The sequence below is a fragment of the Thamnophis sirtalis genome, unplaced genomic scaffold (assembly GCF_051295495.1).
Source record: "Thamnophis sirtalis isolate CommonGarterSnake01/CBP01778 unplaced genomic scaffold, rThaSir2_p1.2 scaffold_7, whole genome shotgun sequence".
Taxonomy (NCBI): domain Eukaryota; kingdom Metazoa; phylum Chordata; class Lepidosauria; order Squamata; family Natricidae; genus Thamnophis; species Thamnophis sirtalis.
This window is the reverse complement of record NW_028261387.1, coordinates 90,302,219-90,320,449: the sequence shown is the minus strand read 5'-3', so window position 1 is coordinate 90,320,449 and position 18,231 is coordinate 90,302,219. Positions and strand designations below refer to the sequence as shown.

At 44.4% G+C, this 18,231-nt stretch overlaps 1 protein-coding gene across 2 annotated transcripts in view; it reads left to right on the top strand.

Moving 5' to 3' along the window:
- The window catches only part of NKAIN4 (sodium/potassium transporting ATPase interacting 4), a 129,386-nt gene continuing 111,155 nt past the window's right edge, over nucleotides 1–18,231 (top strand). For both annotated transcript variants that reach the window (XM_087720587.1, XM_087720586.1), the window contains exon 1: nucleotides 1–298. In XM_087720587.1, coding sequence (XP_087576713.1) covers nucleotides 245–298 — 54 coding nt within the window. In that variant the 5' untranslated portion in view covers nucleotides 1–244. The remainder of the gene's footprint in view (nucleotides 299–18,231) is intronic.

Here is an 18,231-nt window from a genome sequence, read left to right as displayed (position 1 = left end):
GAGCGGAGCGCTTTCCCCAAAGCTTCCCCGGCAGCTGTTTGTAGCGGAGCGCAGCCGGGGCTGTTTTTCCCTGGGAAGGCAGCTAAGGAGGGCCAAGGCAGCCGGCTCCTCCGGCTCTTTCCCCCCCGCTCCCCTTCTCTTCCCCATCAGCCGAGCGATGGCGGCGGCTCTTTCGGGCGCTGCTCGGTGAAAATCCGCGCCCGGAGCCAGCGGCGGCTCGATCCCCACGACCGAACGAGCCAAGATGGGATGTTGCACCGGGCGCTGCACTTTGATCTTCCTCTGCACTTTACAGCTGGTAAGCATTTTTTTTTGGGGGGGGGGGGAGCTGAGCGTCTATCCGGGCAGGGAATCGGATGCTCCTGGGGCAGCGCGTTCCGCAGGCTACAGCGGGACTAACCCTTCCCATCCTCTTGGGCGGCTGGGATTCGAACCCGCGCCTAGAGAGGGCTGTCTTATAGGGTCGGGAAAGGCTCTTCTCCCCTCTTTTGTCGCCGAGTTGTGCCCGCCGTGACTCTTTCATGGGTTTTTTTGGGGGGGGGGGTTTCACACGACATCCTTGAAAGGGGCTACTCGAGTGCCCTTGGCCATTGGTCCTTAAACGAGTCTTGGGTGGCAGGGAGGGGAGCTGGGTTCGTATCCCGCCCGAATTCTCCCCCCCACCCCCGATTTAATCGCGCTTAATATGAATCCGGAGTTCAGCGTATCGTGCGAACGCGGCCGGAAGCGTGTGCGGTGCGAATAGGAGCGCTGGAAGGGGAAGCCCAGGTGGGGGTTTGACTTCTTCTGCCCTGTTGAGTTTTGGTCGCCTTAGAGAAACCCCAACACGCATTTCGGATGTCCCAAAGGTAGTTTTTTTTTCCAACTGGACTTTCTTGGTTTTCTTTCTTTTCTTTTGAAAAGAAGCTTCTTGGATGAGAAGTAAAACGTCTTCAAAAGAAAAGAAAAAAAGAAAGTATAGTTGCCTCCTGAAAAAAATGCACCTTCGGGACAACCATGACCTGGAGGACTGAGAATCTCTACAGAGACATTTTATTTATTGATTTATTATTAGTTTGTCATTAGTTTGCCATATGTGTACATTTTAGATGCATCAATCCTATTTTTTTTAAATCTGACCGGTCCCTGAGACTTGGGATGGGGGTGTCCCACTTTTTCTCTCTATTCCGTGAATGAAAGATTAAAATTGAAAACGCACCAACTCCCTAAATTCCTTGAAATTGGCTTGCGCATCCCAAAGTGACCCCCCCCCAAAAAAACCTTGAGGATTATCTTTAAAAAAAACCACCAATGCTAATGTTCCAATTTTGCTAAAGGAAACAGATGGAAATCAAATGGATTGAACTGTTCACCAGCTGTGGGTTTTCCTTTGTGTGTGTGTGTGGGGGGGGGACACTGTGGAAGTGAACTGTGGAATAGCCATTCACCCACAGACTGGGGGTGCTGCAATCTCGGGGCACGCAACTTTGCCTTGCAAAGGAGTTGCGTGGCTAAGAAATATTTCAAGTGGAATTGTCTTTTTAAGGGTTTTCAAGCTATTGATTTACAACAGTTGATTTAGTGACCGTCCGAAGTTACAACAGCACTGGAAAAAAATGACTTATGACCGTTTTTCACACTTACGACCATTGGGGAACCCCACCGTCACCCGAACAAAATTCAGACGCTTGTCAGCTGTCTCGTATTCATGACGGTCGCGAGGGTCTTTTGCGACCTTCTGGCAAGAAAAGTCCATGGGGAAATTCACTTAACAACCGTGTGTGACTCGCTTAACAACCGTGGTGAGAAAGGTCATCAAACAGGGCGAAACTCGCTTCCGTGTCTCGCTTAGCAACAGTAGCTTGGGGTTGAACGGTGGCCGTTAAGTCCCTTGTGGCCCGTAAAGGACTTTTGAGGTTCCTTTTCCAGATCAGCAAAATAATCGCCTCCAAAAAGCAGGTTCCTTGCACCGCCAATCGTTTTTTTCCCCAGTTTATTTTGTAAGGTTGGAAAGGGGAGATTCCTTCACAGTGGATGCCAATTCATAGTTTGTCCAGATGGATTGAAAAAGGGGATTTTGTGGCTTGCAAACAAACACCCCGGTGTGTTTATGTCTCCCACGCAATCCGATGTGGACTTAGATCGAGTCAATCATTGTTTTCTCTGCCAACCGAAGGCCGGTTCTGAAATTCTGGCATTGCATTTTCCATTCTTGGGTCTTTCCTGTTTAATTATTTTTTTTAAAAAAAAAATATTTAGGTTAATGAGTGGGGGGGAAGGAAACACCCCTCAACCCTACCAGCAGAGTTCTTAAACACCCTTTGGAAACTTTCAAAAAGGGGTCAACTTCTTCTTCTCCCTAGATTCCAGCTGTGGCCAAAATATTCCAGCCACCTTTTCCTTTCGGGCTCATTTTGCATTCTGCATTCGCAGCCAGTAGCTCCAAGGAGGATAATTTGGACTCTCCATTGTTAGGGACAAAGCTTTGTGCTTCTGGTGCACAAATCAGAATCAATTGATTGCAGGCAAATGAATACCCTGCCTTGGAAGAAAGCAAGAGCAAGAGAAACAAAGGGCAGCGAGTTGCCAAATTTGTTCCCAAACGTTTTCTTTTTTTGCAAATACATAGAGCCCAACCAAATCATTGCTTAGTTTTTGTTTTCTAACTATCTTATTGTTATTACATAAATGGGGATATTTTGGAAGTGTTTAAAGGTTTTTTCAAGTAAAGAAAACCTCTTTCTTTCTCTCTCTCTCTCCTTTTTCTTCCTCTTTCTCTCTTTCTCCTCTCTTCTCTCGCTTTCTCTCTCTCCTTTCTCTCTCTTCCTTCCTCTTTTATTTCTCTCTCTCTCTCCCTGCCTTTCTTTTTTTCTCTTTCTCTCTTTTTCTCCCCTCCTCTTCTCTCTTGTCTCACTTTCTCTCTCTCTCCTTTCTCTCTCTTTCTGTTTCTTTCTCCTTCTCCTCTGGTTTTCCCTCTCTCTCCTCTCTTTCCCCCTCTTCCTCCCTTTCTCTCTCTCTTCCTCTTCCTCTCTCTTTTAATTTCTCTTTCTCTATCTCTTCCTCTCTTTCTCTTTCTCTCTTTTTCTCCCCTCCCCTTCTCTCTTGTCTCACTTTCTCTCTCTCTCCTTTCTCTCTCTTTCTTTCTTTCTCCTTCTCCTCTGGTTTTCCCTCTCTCTCCTCCCTTTCCCCCTCTTCCTCCCTTTCTCTCTCTTCCTCTTCCTCTCTCTTTTAATTTCTCTTTCTCTCTCCCTTCCTCCCTTTCTCTTCCTCTTCCTCTCTTTTAATTTCTCTTTCTCTTTTCCTCCCTTTCTCTTTCTCTCTTTCTCTGTCTCCTCTTCTCTCGCTTTCTCTCTCCTTTCTCTGTTTCTTTCTTCCTCTCCTCTGTCTTTCCCTCTTTCTCTTTTGCTGCTTCTCTCTCTCTCTCTCTCTCTCTCTCTCTCTCTCTCTCTCTCTCTCTCTCTCTCACTCACCCCCATGCTCAGGGAGGGGCGAGAAATACAAATCTGTTCCCCTTTTGTCTTGGAAAAGGACAGGCTTAGTTATTCAGCTCCATTGGATTTTTTTACAAAAAAAATCTTTGGGGTTTTGTGTTTTCAAACAGGGCGGTCCTTTTTTCTGTCAATGCCCTGTGAAATGTTGGACTTTCATTTGCATTCCCGGGGAATAGCTAAAATGGGATTTTGCCAAGGGTCATAATTTATCCTGAGTAATGTATAAAACTCCATTGAGTGTGCTATTTTTTTTGTTTGCTGCTCGATTGTACAACGTGCGCTTGGCCAAACGCCTGGGATCTCGGCCAGCTAGAAACAAACAACTTAAACACACACATCTCTCTCTCTCACACACGCACAGAAAAATGCACACACAACATTAGGGATTGGAAACGCAGGGCAGTGGATGCTGGTCTGAAGAGGGTCTGGAATGGCAGATTTCTGCAAAAAAAAAAGAGGCGTTTTTCTTACTTGGTGATCAGGGAGGAACAAAGATTTGGCTGTTTTTCAATTGTAGTGGAGTCTGGTGGCAAAGGGTCTCTTCCCTCTGTCCATTTCTGGTGGGAATCAGGATCGTTCCCTTTTTAAAAGGGCAACGTCTGCTCGCCTTTCTTTGGGAAAATCTCTCAACCAAAAAAGTGGAGGCGGGGAAAAATAGGAAACTTTGATTTTGGGTTTTGCCGATTAGGTAGATTTGTGGTAATAGAAACAGCCGGTAATACAAAGTAGTCCTCAACGTACGACCACAATAGAATCCAAAATTTTATTTCATTTGAGTTTATTTATCGTATTTTTCGGACTATAAGACGCACCGGTGTATAAGATGCACCAAAATTCCAAAAAGATAAGTCAGGAAAAAAAGTTTTTGTCTTCCCCGGCCCCCAGGAGCACTCTGCAGGGCTCAGGGAAGGCAAAATGAGCCCCATTTTTCAATCTGGGGGGGGGGAGCAAAAACGCTCCGGTTTTGCCCATTTTTCACAAAAATGGGATGCGAGGTGGGGCTTCGGGAGGCCAAAAATGACTGTATTTGGTATATAAGACGCACCAACATTTCCATGCTCTTTTAGGGGGAAAAGGTGCGTCTTATACTCTGAAAAATACAATAAGTTTGTACAGGGTAGTCTACAGTTGAGTCCAAGCTTTCTGTGGCTAAGTGAGACATTTATTAAATGAGGGTTTTTTGCCCCATTTAACGACCTTTCTTGCCACAGTTGTTAAGTGAATGACCGCAGTTGTTAAGTTAGAAACACGACTATTAAGTGAGCCTGATTTCCCCATTGACTTGGCTTGTCAGAAGATCACAAAAGGGACAGTGCCACCATCATAAATATGAGTCAGTTGCCGAGTGTCTGAGTTTTGATCACGCGGGCCGTGAGGCGGGCCGTGAGGAATGCTGCAATGGTCGTAAGTGTGCAAAACAGTCATAAGTCACTTTCTCTAGTGCTGTTGTAACTTTGAGCAGTGACTCAATGAATGGTTGTAAGTTGGGCAATGCCTGTAGAAGAAAAAGTCCCAATTGCCTTTTTCCCATCAATTGAAGATCAATAGTATAACAAGGAAGATAATAGCCACAGAAGTACAGATAACCTCAAGTCATTGGTTTAATTTTGTTTTACAAGAAGAGAAGAAAGCGAGATAAAGGACATTATTGGGTGGATTAAACATAAAAAATAAAGGTTCCCTTCACACATATGTGCTAGTCGTTCCCGACTCTAGGGGGCGGTGCTCATCTCCGTTCCAAAGCCGAAGAGCCAGCGCTGTCCGAAGACGTCTCCGTGGTCATGTGGCCAGCATGACTAAACGCCGAAGGCGCACGGAACGCTGTTACCTTCCCACCAAAGGTGGTTCCTATTTTCCTACTTGCATTTTTTTACATGCTTTCGAACTGCTAGGTTGGCAGAAGCTGGGACAAGTAACGGGAGCTCACTCTGTTACATGGTGCTAGGGATTCGAACTGCTGATCGTTCTGATTGACAAGCTCAGCATCTTAGCCACTGAGCCACCTATATTCGGTGCATTACCTAGCGATAAAGGCTTTAGAGACTTGCTACGAGCCACAAAACCCTACCAAGATCTAATATAAGTTAGACAATGACCATCACCTTCCACGTCAAACTGTACAATAATTTTATATGCTTGTCCAGTTACTAAAGGACTTATTAAGAGGTGAGGTGGTGCAGTGGTTAGAGAGCTAATTCTGCTGACTGCCAGCAGTTGAGAAGTTTGAGTCTCACCAGCTCAAGGTTGACTCAGCCTTCCATCCTTCCAAGGTCGGTAAAATGAGGACCCAGATGGTTGGGGGTGGGGGTCATCTCTGTAAACCGCTTAGAGAAGAGGGGTGGAAAGCACTGTGAAGCGGTATATACAGTGCTACTGCTGTGGCTACTGTAAATTGAGGATTACCTGTAACTTCAAAACCGGAGCCTTTTAAGAAAGGACGTAAGTGAATTTTCATCTGCATTTAAAATCTGAAAAAAAGAAGGAATTGTAAACCGTATAAAGGTGGGGAGAAGGGAAAGAGGTTACAGGTATGGTTCTAAATCCATATTTTGTCCAAGTCTGCTTTGCTGAATAAGCTACAATGGGCTGAGTTTATGTAAATAAATACACTGAGCAGGGGTGAAATTCAGTAGAATCTAACAGGTTCTGGAGAACCGGTAGTGGAAATTTTGAGTAGTTTGGAGAACCAGCAAATACCATCTCTGGCTGGCTCCAGAGTGGGGAGGGAATGGAGATTTTGCAGTATCCTTCCCCCAGGAATGGGGAGGGAATGGGGATTTTGCAATATCCTTCTACCAGGAGTGAGATGGGAATGGAGATTTTGCAATATCCTTCCCCCAGGAATGGGGAGGGAAGGGGGATTTTACAATATCCTTCTACCAGGAGTGAGATGGGAATGGGGATTTTGCAATATCCTTCCCCCAGGAGTGCGGAGGGAATGGGGATTTTGCAATATCCTTCTACCAGGAGTGAGATGGGAATGGGGATTTTGCAGTATCCTTCCCCCAGGAGTGTGGAGGGAATGGGGATTTTGCAATATCCTTCTCCCAGGAGTGTGGAGGGAATGGAGATTTTGCAGTATCCTTCCCCTGGAGTGGGAAGGGAATGGAGATTTTGCAATATCCTTCCCCCAGGAATGGGGATTTTGCAATATCCTTCTACCAGGAGTGAGATGGGAATGGAGATTTTGCAGTATCCTTCCCCAGGAGTGGGGAGGGAATGGAGATTTTGCAATATCCTTCCCCCAGGAATGGGGATTTTGCAATATCCTTCTACCAGGAGTGAGATGGGAATGGAGATTTTGCAGTATCCTTCCCCTGGAGTGGGGAGGGAATGGAGATTTTGCAATATCCTTCCCCCAGGAATGGGGATTTTGCAATATCCTTCTACCAGGAGTGAGATGGGAATGGAGATTTTGCAGTATCCTTCCCCTGGAGTGGGAAGGGAATGGAGATTTTGCAATATCCTTCTCCCAGGAATGGGGATTTTGCAATATCCTTCTACCAGGAGTGAGATGGGAATGGAGATTTTGCAATATCCTTCCCCTGGAGTGGGAAGGGAATGGAGATTTTGCAATATCCTTCTCCCAGGAATGGGGATTTTGCAATATCCTTCTACCAGGAGTGAGATGGGAATGGAGATTTTGCAGTATCCTTCCCCTGGAGTGGGGAGGGAATGGAGATTTTGCAGTATAGTTTCCCCAGAAGTGGGGAGGGAATGGAGATTTTACAGTATCCTTCCCCTGCCACGCCCACCAAGCCACGCCCACGGAACCAGCAGTAAAAATAAATGTGAATTTCACCACTGATACTAAGCCTTTTAAAAAACAACCCCCCACCCACCCACCCAAATCCATAGTGACTGGGTGGATCCTAATCAAAATCAAACTAATCCTATCTTGGCTTGATGTCAGGTGTCGAATATTGCTGGCAGAGGGGTGTGTTGGCTTAAACGCAAATGCATTTTGTTAAAGAAACACGCCTTTTAGACCAATAACTGTTCGCTCCAAGAAGAATGACGGATCCCTCTACATTTCCCATTGCAGAAAATGAGGCTTGAACGATTTCAAAAAAAGAGAAGAGAAGAAAGAAAACAGGGGCATTGTTTCGTGTTCGTGTTATAGTTGCCCTTTGTCCCCTAACAGCTATAACGCCATCATTTGATTTAATGCTCTGAGATGATTTCCCACCCCCCTCTTTTTCCCAATCCCCCAGTAATTGTTGTAGCAGGTTGTGTGTGTGTGTGTGTTTTTTTGACAAGCGTGAAAGATCCTTGGTATCCAAGATACTAGACAAAGAACTTCAGGAATGCTTTTTCCTTTAAAAAAAAAAATGGAAAAAGAAGAAAAATGTCTATGTATATTGGGAGCAGAGCGAATCATTTTGAAACATGAGTCTGCCTCTCTTTCTGAAGCAGCCCTTGGTATAGAAATCTGGTCCCTCGCTTTGTCTAAATGGGAAAAAAAGACACCCCCAAAACTCTAGTCTAATGAAAGAGCGGGACGCGGTGGCTAAGATGCTGAGCTTGTCGATTAGACAGGTCGGCAGTTCGGCGTTTCGAATCCCTAGCGCCGCATAACGGAGTGAGCTCCCGTTACTTGTCCCAGCTTCTGCCAACCTAGCAGTTCGAAAGCAGGTAAAAATGCAAGTAGAAAAATAGGAACCACATTTGGTGGGGAGAGAACAGTGTTCCGTGCGCCTTCGGCATTTATTCATGCCGGCCACATGACCAGGGAGACATCTTCGGACAGCGCTGGCTCTTTGGCTTTGAAACAGAGATGAACACCACCCCCTAGAGTTGGGAACAACTAGCACATATGTGTGAGGGGAACCTTTAACTTTAGTCTAATGAAAAGAAGGACTAGGGGAGACATGATAGCAGTCTTCCAATATCTCAGGGGCTGCCACAAAGAAGAGGGAGTCAAGCTGTTCTCCAAGGCACCTGAGGGTAGAACAAGAAGCAATGGGTGGAAACTAATCAAGGAGAGAAGCAACTTAGAACTGAGGAGGAATTTCCTGACAGAACAATTAATCAGTGGAACAACTTGCCTCCAGAGGTTGTGAATGCTCCAACACTGGAAGTTTTTAAGAAGATGTTGGATAACCATTTGTCTGAAATGGTATTGGGTTTCCTGCCTAAGCAAGGGATTGGACTAGAAGACCTCCAAGGTCCCTTCCAACTCTGTTATTCTATCCTATCCTATCCTATCCTATCCTATCCTATCCTATCCTATCCTATCCTATCCTATCCTATCCTATCCTATCCTATCCTATCCTATCCTATTCTTCCTTTTCTGTTCTGTTCTATTCTATCTCTATTTCTTCTTCTATTCTATTCTTCTTCTATTCTATTCTAATTCTGTTCTATTCTATCTCTACTTCTTATTCTATCTCTATTTCTTATTCTATTTCTTATTCTATTTCTTATTCTATTTCTTATTCTATTTCTTATTCTATTTCTTATTCTATTCTATTCAATTCTATTCTATTCTATCTCTACTTCTCAATACAATAATACAATAGCAGAGTTGGAAGGGACTTTGGAGGTCTTCCAGTCCAACCCTCCCTTATTCTATTCTATTCTAACATCTGCCTGACGTGGTGTAGGGTTTCCTGCCTAGTCAGGGGGTTGGACTAGAAGACCTCCAAGGTCCCTTCCAACTCCGTTATTCTATATTCTATTCTCCAAAGCACCTGAAGGCAGGACACGAAGCAATGGGTGGAAACTAATCAAGGAGAGAAGCAACCTAGAACGAAGGAGGAATTTCCTGACAGTTAGAACAATTAATCAGTGGGACAGCTTGCTTCTAGAAGTTGCGAATGCCCCAACACTGGAAGTTTTTATATAAGAGATTGGGCAACCATTTGTCTTCAATGGCACAGGGTTTCCTGCCTGAGCAGGGGGTTGGATTAGAAGACCTCTTAAGTTCCCCTTCCAACTGTGTTATTTGGTTATTCTAAATAATTTGCTCAACGCCTGGGTCTGAATGTTTCTCCTTTCCACTACTCCCAATTTTCCAAGCGAGAGCATAAGCATTTGGCCCGCTACCAGACCCAGGGAGTTCCTGGCTAAAGTTTTGACATCCCCCCGTTACCCCGGGGCTTGGCCTGCAGCCTTCTCCAACTTGTTCTCCGTCCAGATGTACTCCACTCAGGAATACTGTAATTGTGCAGATCGAGCCCATCTGGAGGCCACCTGGTTGGAGATGTTTGACCCTGTCTGTTGTTTCCAGTCCCGCCAGCAATTGTGTGTCACCATGTCAGGATGACAATAAAGTGTTGTGAGTGTGACCCCCAACAATGATTGATTTGAGAAGGGGAAAGTTGCTCCGTTCCAAGCACATTCATAGATTACAGTGAGGGTGAGCGTTCTTTGTTTGCCTCCATATTTATCACGCATTGAGTACTTCCAAGGCTGGTGTCAAAGAGAAGAAGGGTGTTTGTGTGTGTCAACGTATTCTAGAAAATAGAAGACAAAATAGAACAGGAGAGAACTAAATCCTGTAATCACGTGACTGCCGTTTTCCAATGGTTTCACCCAAACCCAGCACTTATTAATGACTGCGACATTTTCATAACAATTATGGATTCACTTAATGACCGTAGTGATTTGCTTAATGAGCACCACAAAAAAAGGTAGTAAAATCGAATCGGCCATGTGTCCGACACATTTTACAAAGGTCATGGCTTCTGACCATGATGAGCAGGATCCATTCCAGTCGTAAATCAAGGACCATCTCAGACCACACAGATTGGGCTTCCTCCGGGTACTGTCGACCGGGCAATGCCGTTTGGCGACTACTTGGGGGAAGTCTTTCTCTGTAGCTGCTCTGACCCTGTGGAGTGATCTCCCCGCAGAGATCCGGACCCTTCCCACTCTCTCGGCCTTCCGTAAGGCCACTAAAACCTGGCTGTTCTGGCAGGCCTGGGGCTGTTGACCCCAAAATATGGTCCAGCCCCACTTGGAATGGAGTGCATGGTGTGTTTTTAAATCTATCTTTTCTTTCTTCTATTCTTTTTGATTTATTGTATTGTTAGCCGCCTGGAGTCCTTCGGGATTGGGCGGCATACAAATGCTATTAAACTTTGAAACTTTGAACTCATGGTGCAGTGAATCTTGAATATCATGGCCCCATTTTCCGGAGTGATTTTGGATACATTGGACAAGCTTGCTATTCGGACTTGGTCCTCATTTAACAGACTAAGGGTCCGTTAAATCAAGACTTTACCACAAGTTATTTCAACTGGGATGCATGGCAAACGTTTGGATTTAATGGACTTTGGGATTTCAGAAGCATCCTCTACCCCACCCGCAAATGGGCGATTAATCTGATGTTTTACTTGAACTATAGCAGTACAGTTTCTCATTTTTCGATATTTGCTGGCTGATCAAGATGGACTGTTTGCTAACTACCACTATTCAAAGTCCAGCCTGCAGTCCAAATACATTAAATCATTTCTCAGCAAACAGTGCAAAACATTTGCAAGCTTATATTTCCCAAGGCACAAGCACTCAGATAAGTAGATTGATGATAGTGTAAGACGTTCGTAGGGAAGAATTCCTGCTATGTATTAAACATGACCTCTGGGTATGACAACCAATATTCATTATATCTATTTATTGTCTGTCTGTCTGTCCATCTGTCCATCCAGTGGTGGGATTCAGCCAGTTCGCACCACTCCAGAAGAACCGGTTGTTAACTTTCTGAGTAGTTTGGTGAACTGGTTGTTGGAAGAAATCATTAAGGCAGAGAACCGGTTGTTAAATTGTTTGAATCCCACCACTGCATCCATCTATCATATGTATCTATCATCACAACAACTATCTCTCTGTCTGTCTATCATAATTATGTCTGTCTATCTATCTACCGTACCCTCTCTCTCAGTCTCTCTCTCACTCGTTCTCTGTTTCCTTTCTCTCTCTCTCTACCTATCTATCTATCCATCCATCATAATTATCTAGCCGTCTGTCTCTATATCTGTCTTTCTGTCTGTCTATCCATCCATCCATCCATCCATCCATCCATCCATCCATCATAATTATCAAGCTGTCTGTCTCTATATCTATCTATCTATCTATCTATCTATCTATCTATCTATCTATCTATCTATCTATCTATCTATCTATCTATCTATCATCTTTCTTTCTTTCTTTCTTTCTATCTTAATTATCTAGCCGTCTGTCTCTATATCTATCTGTCTGTCTATCTGTCTGCCAGCCAGCCTACCTACCTACCTACCTACCTACCTACCTACCTACCTACCTACCTACCTACCTACCTATCTATCTATCTATCTATCTATCTATCTATCTATCTATCTATCTACCATAATTATCTAGCTATCTGTCTCTATATCTATCTATCTATCTATCTATCTATCTATCTGTCTGTCTGTCTATCTATCTATCTATCTATCTATCCATCCATCCATCCATCCATCCATCCATCCATCCATCCATCCATAATTATCTAGCCGTCTGCCTGTCTGTCATCTGTCCATCTATCCATCACTTTGGCTTACATGCAAGTTTCATTTTGGAAGTTTCTGAATGACTTAAAATAATAACAGATCCATATAAGGGATAACTAGAGTTGTAACAGGCAGTGTTGGGTTCCTACCGATTCGGACCGGTTCGGCCCAATCGGTAGTGGTTTGGCGGCCTGGGTAGTTGGAACCAGCAGCAACCCAGGCCTGCCATGTCCCCAACTGGTTTTCTCTCTCGTTTTTGGCTTCTGCCCATGCGCAGAAGCATTTTTATAGTGCTGTGCAACCATGAGCGAACCAGCAGTAGTGGCTGCTGGAACCCACTCCGGGTGACAGGCAGGGGTAGCATTCCTGTGGTCCTTTTTTCACCTGCTTTAATAAATGACTAGATGCAAATCTTTTGTGGGCAGAAGAGTGATGCTCCCGGGGGTTCATGTTCAGATCATGTCATGTTATCAGGTGGTTCACTTCTGACTGCATAAGAACGAACTTTCCCATAGATAAGTCATTTGAGTCATTTCCTCTGTGTTATGCCAAAGGAAGAGAGTCCGTGAACTGATGGGCGGAGTTAGGAAGCTGGAGGTGCAACTTGGTGGCCTCAGGTGGGAACTGGGTGGACACTAAAAGCACCTGAGATGTGTTCCTCACAGAACAGAGAGAAAGACCTCCATCCAGTTCCTTCTCTTTCCAAAGATGCCCCAAGGATGTTAAGCGAGTTTTACTCCCATTTTATGACCTTTCTTGCCACAGGCGTTAAGTGAATCGCTGCAGTTGTTGAGTTAGCAACGCGGTTGTTAAGTGAATCTGGCCTCCCCATTGACTTTAAAAGGTCGCAAAAGAGGAACCCGTGACCCCGGGGAACTGCATCCGTCATAAATACGAGCCAGTCGCCGAGTGTTTGAATTTTGATCACGTGACTATGGGAACGTCGCAATGATCGCAAAACGACCATAAAGTTGCTTTTTCCCCCCAGTGCTGTTGTAACTTCGAAGAGTCACTAAACAAATGTTTGTAAGTTGAAGACTACCTGTGTTTTAACATAACTCCCCGGTTCTTATTTTGCAAAAATAAAAAACCAAAAACCTGTTAAGGGGTCTTGCGAAGTGAGATTTCATTCCTCTTTAATACAGAACAGAGAAAAAGAAGAAGTAGAGGGGGTGTTTCCCCCCCTGTTTCTATTTTAATTTTCCATCTCAAGAAGAATTATATTTTTAGAGTGATCATCTCTGCCCCCAGTTCTGCAATACAGGGGAAAGTTAGATGGCTGGGTGGGGAGAAGGTCGTGGGAAAACCAACCATCGGAAAGAACAATTTTTGAAGCTCCTGGCCCGGAGAGGGAGAATTATTTAGACTTTTTCAGGGACTGCAGATACACAAAGGATAGGATGGCTATATTAAACTCTGGGCACTGTGGGAGTGAACATGATAACAGGGTCTTGAGAATCGTTGGCAAAGAGGCTGTTTTGATTTGTATTTTTGTATACAAAAAAAAAAGCCACGTGGGTAAATGCTTTGGGGAGTCTTCTACCACAGAATTACTTCTTGCCTGCTGTTTCCTGCAGTTTCTGCATTTATAGACACAAGGACAGTTTTTTCCCCGCATGCCAGAGGTGGGTTCCTACCAGTTCGCACCAGTTCGGTAGAACCGGTTCGTCAAATCTACCGAACCCGTTAGAAGAGGTTCCACCAGTGGACCCGGAAAGCAGGCCACACCTACAGAAGAGGTTCCAAAAATTTTTGAAACCCACCACTGACACATAAACACACCCACACACACACAGACTCACACAAAGAGAGAAAGAGAAAGAAAGGAAGAAAGAAAGAAATTAAAGAAAGAAAGAAAAAGTGAGAGATGAAAGAAAAAAAGGAAAAAGGGACAGAGACACAAAAGGAAGGAAAGAGAGAGAGAGAGAGAGAGAGAGAGAAAGAAAGAAAGAAAGAAAGAAAGAAAGAAAGAAAGAAAGAAAGAAAGAAAGAAAACACATGGCCGGCAAGCCACTCCCACCAGCTCACATGGCCGGCAAACCACTCCCACAAAGGAGGCCACACCTACAGAGTAGGTTCGAAAAACATTTGAAACCCACCACTGCCGCATGCCATCACTCTGCTAAACAACTAATTCCCACAACACTATCAAACTATTTATGAAGACTGTATCACTATTATTCCGCTAGGACTCCAAGATCCCTCTCACAGTTACTACTGTTGAGCCAGGTGCCACCTATTCTTGCCTGATTGAGAGATAAAGACAAACAAATAATGTGTTCTTGCTAATAAACAACAGGAAGAAATACAATCTAGTCCGAGTAGCAAATCTGGATGATTCCCATGCATTTCTTGATTGCTGGCTGTCTGGGAAAAACTCAAGCACTTCAGGGGTGGGTTGCTCCCAGCATTACTACCGGTTCGGTGCGTGCAAACATTATGCACCTTTGCACAAAAATAGGTCTGTGCGTGTGAAAAATGTGAAAAAAAGAGGAAAAAAATACATTTGTGCAATTGCAATTGTTCTGCACACGGGCAGAACCAAATGTCAGGATGGTGGCACCATAGGAGAACTGGTTTGGGGGCATGGCAGGCCTGGGTCGCTGCTGGTTCCGGTTCCACCACAAAACCGCGTTCGACTAAAGTGCGCTCGACGAAACCGCGTAGCTGATGTCATCACAGGGCGACAACAGCGCGGAGACAGAAGCACGCTGTAAACGCTAAACCTAAAATTAACCCCTAAACCTAAACCTAACCCCCATAAACCTAATCCTTAACCTAATCCTTAACCTAATCCTAAACCTAACCCTAACCTTTAACCTAACCCTAAACCTAACCCTAACCCTAACCCTAACCCTAACCCTAACCCTTAACCTAACCCTAAAGCTAACCCTTACCTTAACTTGAATCGGCTTGCTTTCAAAGCGCTATTTAAAGCGCCCTTCTTTCTCCGCGCTTGCTGTTGTCGCCCTGTTGATGATGTCAGCGACGCGGTTTAATCGGGCGCGCTTTAGTCGAGCGCGGTTTTGTCGTGTCACGGCTGGTTCCAGCTACCAGTTCAGCCAAATCGGTCCGAACTGGTAGGAATCCACCTCTGAAGGGCATCCGCAGTGGGTTTCACTTATTTTTTCCATCAGTTAACCCCACGGGCGCACGCTCACCTCTGCACATGTGCCCAGCCTTCTGCGCACGCCCTTTGCTCATGCGCGCACTTCCTGTCCATGCGCCTGGTCTCAAAAACAGAGCTAAATAGGATGGCATAGCGCCAGTAGGAGGGGCAGGATTGCCTGCTATCTCCACTAGTGGTTCGCCCGAACCAATCCGAACCGCCTGTATGCCAATCTGAAGGGCATGGCAAATCTAAAGTCGATCATTCTATGAAAGGATTCTCAGCCAGACTTGAGCAAATTTCCTTTTGCAACGGGTCCCAAAAGGACATTTTTTAAAGCAGATTTTTAAATTATTTTTCTCCTTCTACAACACTTTACAGTCATTACATCAACTTTGTTATGTCATCATACCTGTACATGTATATAATATTTCGCTTCTATATTTACACACCTTTATACACAGTTCTATGTATATTTATATATATTGTTTTTTTTGGCTTAGTTAATTTTATTCTTGTTTTGCAGCCATTTGTACCAATTGTTCCAAATTTCATAATATTCCGACTCTTCTTTATCTTTTAATTTCAGTGTTAATTTGTCCATCTCTGCACAGTCCAAAGTTTTTTTTTTATCACTAATTCGTCCGAGGGGGTATTATTTTGTTTCCAGTATTGGGCAAATTCTATTCTAGCTGTAGTTAGCAGATGAGCCAAGGTGGCGCAGTGGTTAAATGCAGCACTGCAGGCTACTGCTAGATCAGCAGGTCAGCGGTTCAAATCTCACCGGCTCAGGGTTGACTCAGCCTTCCATCCTTCCGGGGTGGGTAAAATGAGGACCCAGATTGTTGGGGGCAATATGCTGACTCTCTGTAAACCGCTTAGAGAGGCCTGAAAGGCCTATGAAGCGGTATATAAGTCTACTGCTATTGCTATTGCTATTGCTATTACTTAATTTTCTTTGTATATTTCCCTTTGATTATTCCCAGTAGAAAGATTTGAGGTTTGTATTTTATCTGTTCTCCTGTAATTTCTTGCACCCATTTCCAAATTTTTGTCCAATATTTTTGTGTTTCCGGGCAGGTCCACCATATGTGATAATAAGTCCCTTGTACTTTTTTTACACTTCCAGCAGGTCGGCTTCATGTTTGGGTACATTTTAGCCAATCATGTTGGTGATAAATGCCAACGAGAAAACATTTTGTATATATTTTCTTTAAGTGCTGCTGATCGTGTTAGTTTATAATTTCTGTTCCAAATTCTTTCCCAATCCACTAGATCTATGTTGTAACCAAAGTTTTTCGCCCGCGCTATCATGCAACCTTTAACATTTTAATGGTATTGAATGTAAGACCGTTCCCATAGGCCAGTCCACAGGTGTGACCTGACAAATGCACGTACCACAAAACCGCGCCAACAAAACCGCAGTGAGAAACAGCGACATCATACATGCGCCCACAACAACACGCCAACAAAAGCGCGATTTCAGTTAAGGTAAGGGTTAGGTTTAGGGTTAGGTTTAGGGTTAGGTTTAGGGCTAGGTTCAGGGTTAGGTTTAGGGTTAGGTTTAGGGTTAAGTTTAGGGTTAGGGTTAGGGTTAGGTTTAGGGTTTGGTTTAGGGTTAGGTTTAGGGTTTAGTTTAGGGTTAGGTTTAGGGTTAGGTTTAGGGTTAGGTTTAGGGTTAAGTTTAGGGTTAGGTTCAGGGTTGGTTTAGGGTTAGGTTTAGGGTTTGGTTTAGGGTTAGGGTTAGGGTTTGGTTTAGGGTTATGTTTAGGGTTAGGTTCAGGGTTAGGTTCAGGGTTAGGTTTAGGGTTAAGTTCAGGGTTAGGTTCAGGGTTAGGTTTAGGGTTAGGTTTAGGGTTAGGTTTAGGGTTAGGGTTAGGGTTAGGTTCAGGGTTAAGTTTAGGGTTAGGTTCAGGGTTAGGTTTAGGGTTTGGTTTAGGGTTAGGTTTAGGGTTAGGTTTAGGGTTAGGTTTAGGGTTAGGGTTAGAACTCACGGTTATTACTTGTTTCTTGAAGGCACGCTTTTGTCGGCACGCTGTTGTCGACGCGCTTCTGCGCTCATTCGTCAGCGCAATTTAGAACTCACGGTTTTCTCGACGCAGTTTCATCGGCGCGCTTTTGTTGAGCGCACATTTGTTGGTGAACCGTCCACAGGCATGGTCACCGTAATCCACAGACCAGTAATAAACATAGAAAACAGAGATGAAAGAGATTATTTGAGCCAAGGAAAATACAATCAAACAGAGTTACTTTGGAGGTGAATGCATAATGAAGAGAGGCAAAAATCGATAATGCTTTATGTTATTTAGAATGCCTTTTATCTCTCTAATTTCTATAGCTGTAACCTTTTATGCTGTGTTAACTTCAGCACAGAGTTGGTTATAAGACGGATGGCCCAATAAATGTTTTAAATAAACGGAATAAAATAATTCATGATTGGAAATCAGGATCGTGTAGCCCCGCGATGGCGAAGCCATGGCACATGTGCCAGCGGTGGCACGCCGAGCCCTTTCTGCGTGCACGTTCGCTGTTGCCAGCTGCTCTTGTGGTTTCCGGAGCGCTGGCCTTTGGGGGTGCCAGAGTGCCTGAAAATGCCCTGAAAAAAATGGCCCCCAAAACAGCCCCAAAACAAGCATTTTTCGGCCCGTTTCATGCGCCAAAATGGCCTGCAAACAGCCCAAAAATCAGCCTGAAAACGGCCCCAACACAGCTTGAAGATAGCCCCCAAAACAGGCATGTGCATGGGGCCAGCTGGTCTTCAGTTTTCTGAATCTCCGTGAAGATGAGCTGTCTGGTGCTCATGGCAGTGCTGAAAACGTTTGCCATCACTGGTATAGCCTTTATTGTTATTGTACATCATGTATACCACAAAATCCACCCGACCCTGGAATATTTACTTACTTACTTAATTTATATGCCACCCAGATCACTGTCCCGTGACTCCGGGCAGCTTACAATGGGATAAAACAATATTGCAAAAGATGAAAAGAAGAAGGCAGCAAATCTAACGTTAAATACCCCATGAAATAGAAAACCGGTTATCCTTCTGAATTAAGAGGAGCAGGACAGACCTCGGCAGCTGCTGTTCCAGATGTTGAAGCCGGTTCCCAAATGGATTCATTTTTTTTTTTTTGAGTCTCCCAATGTACGGAAAATAAACGAGCCCAGAAAGGCTGAGTTT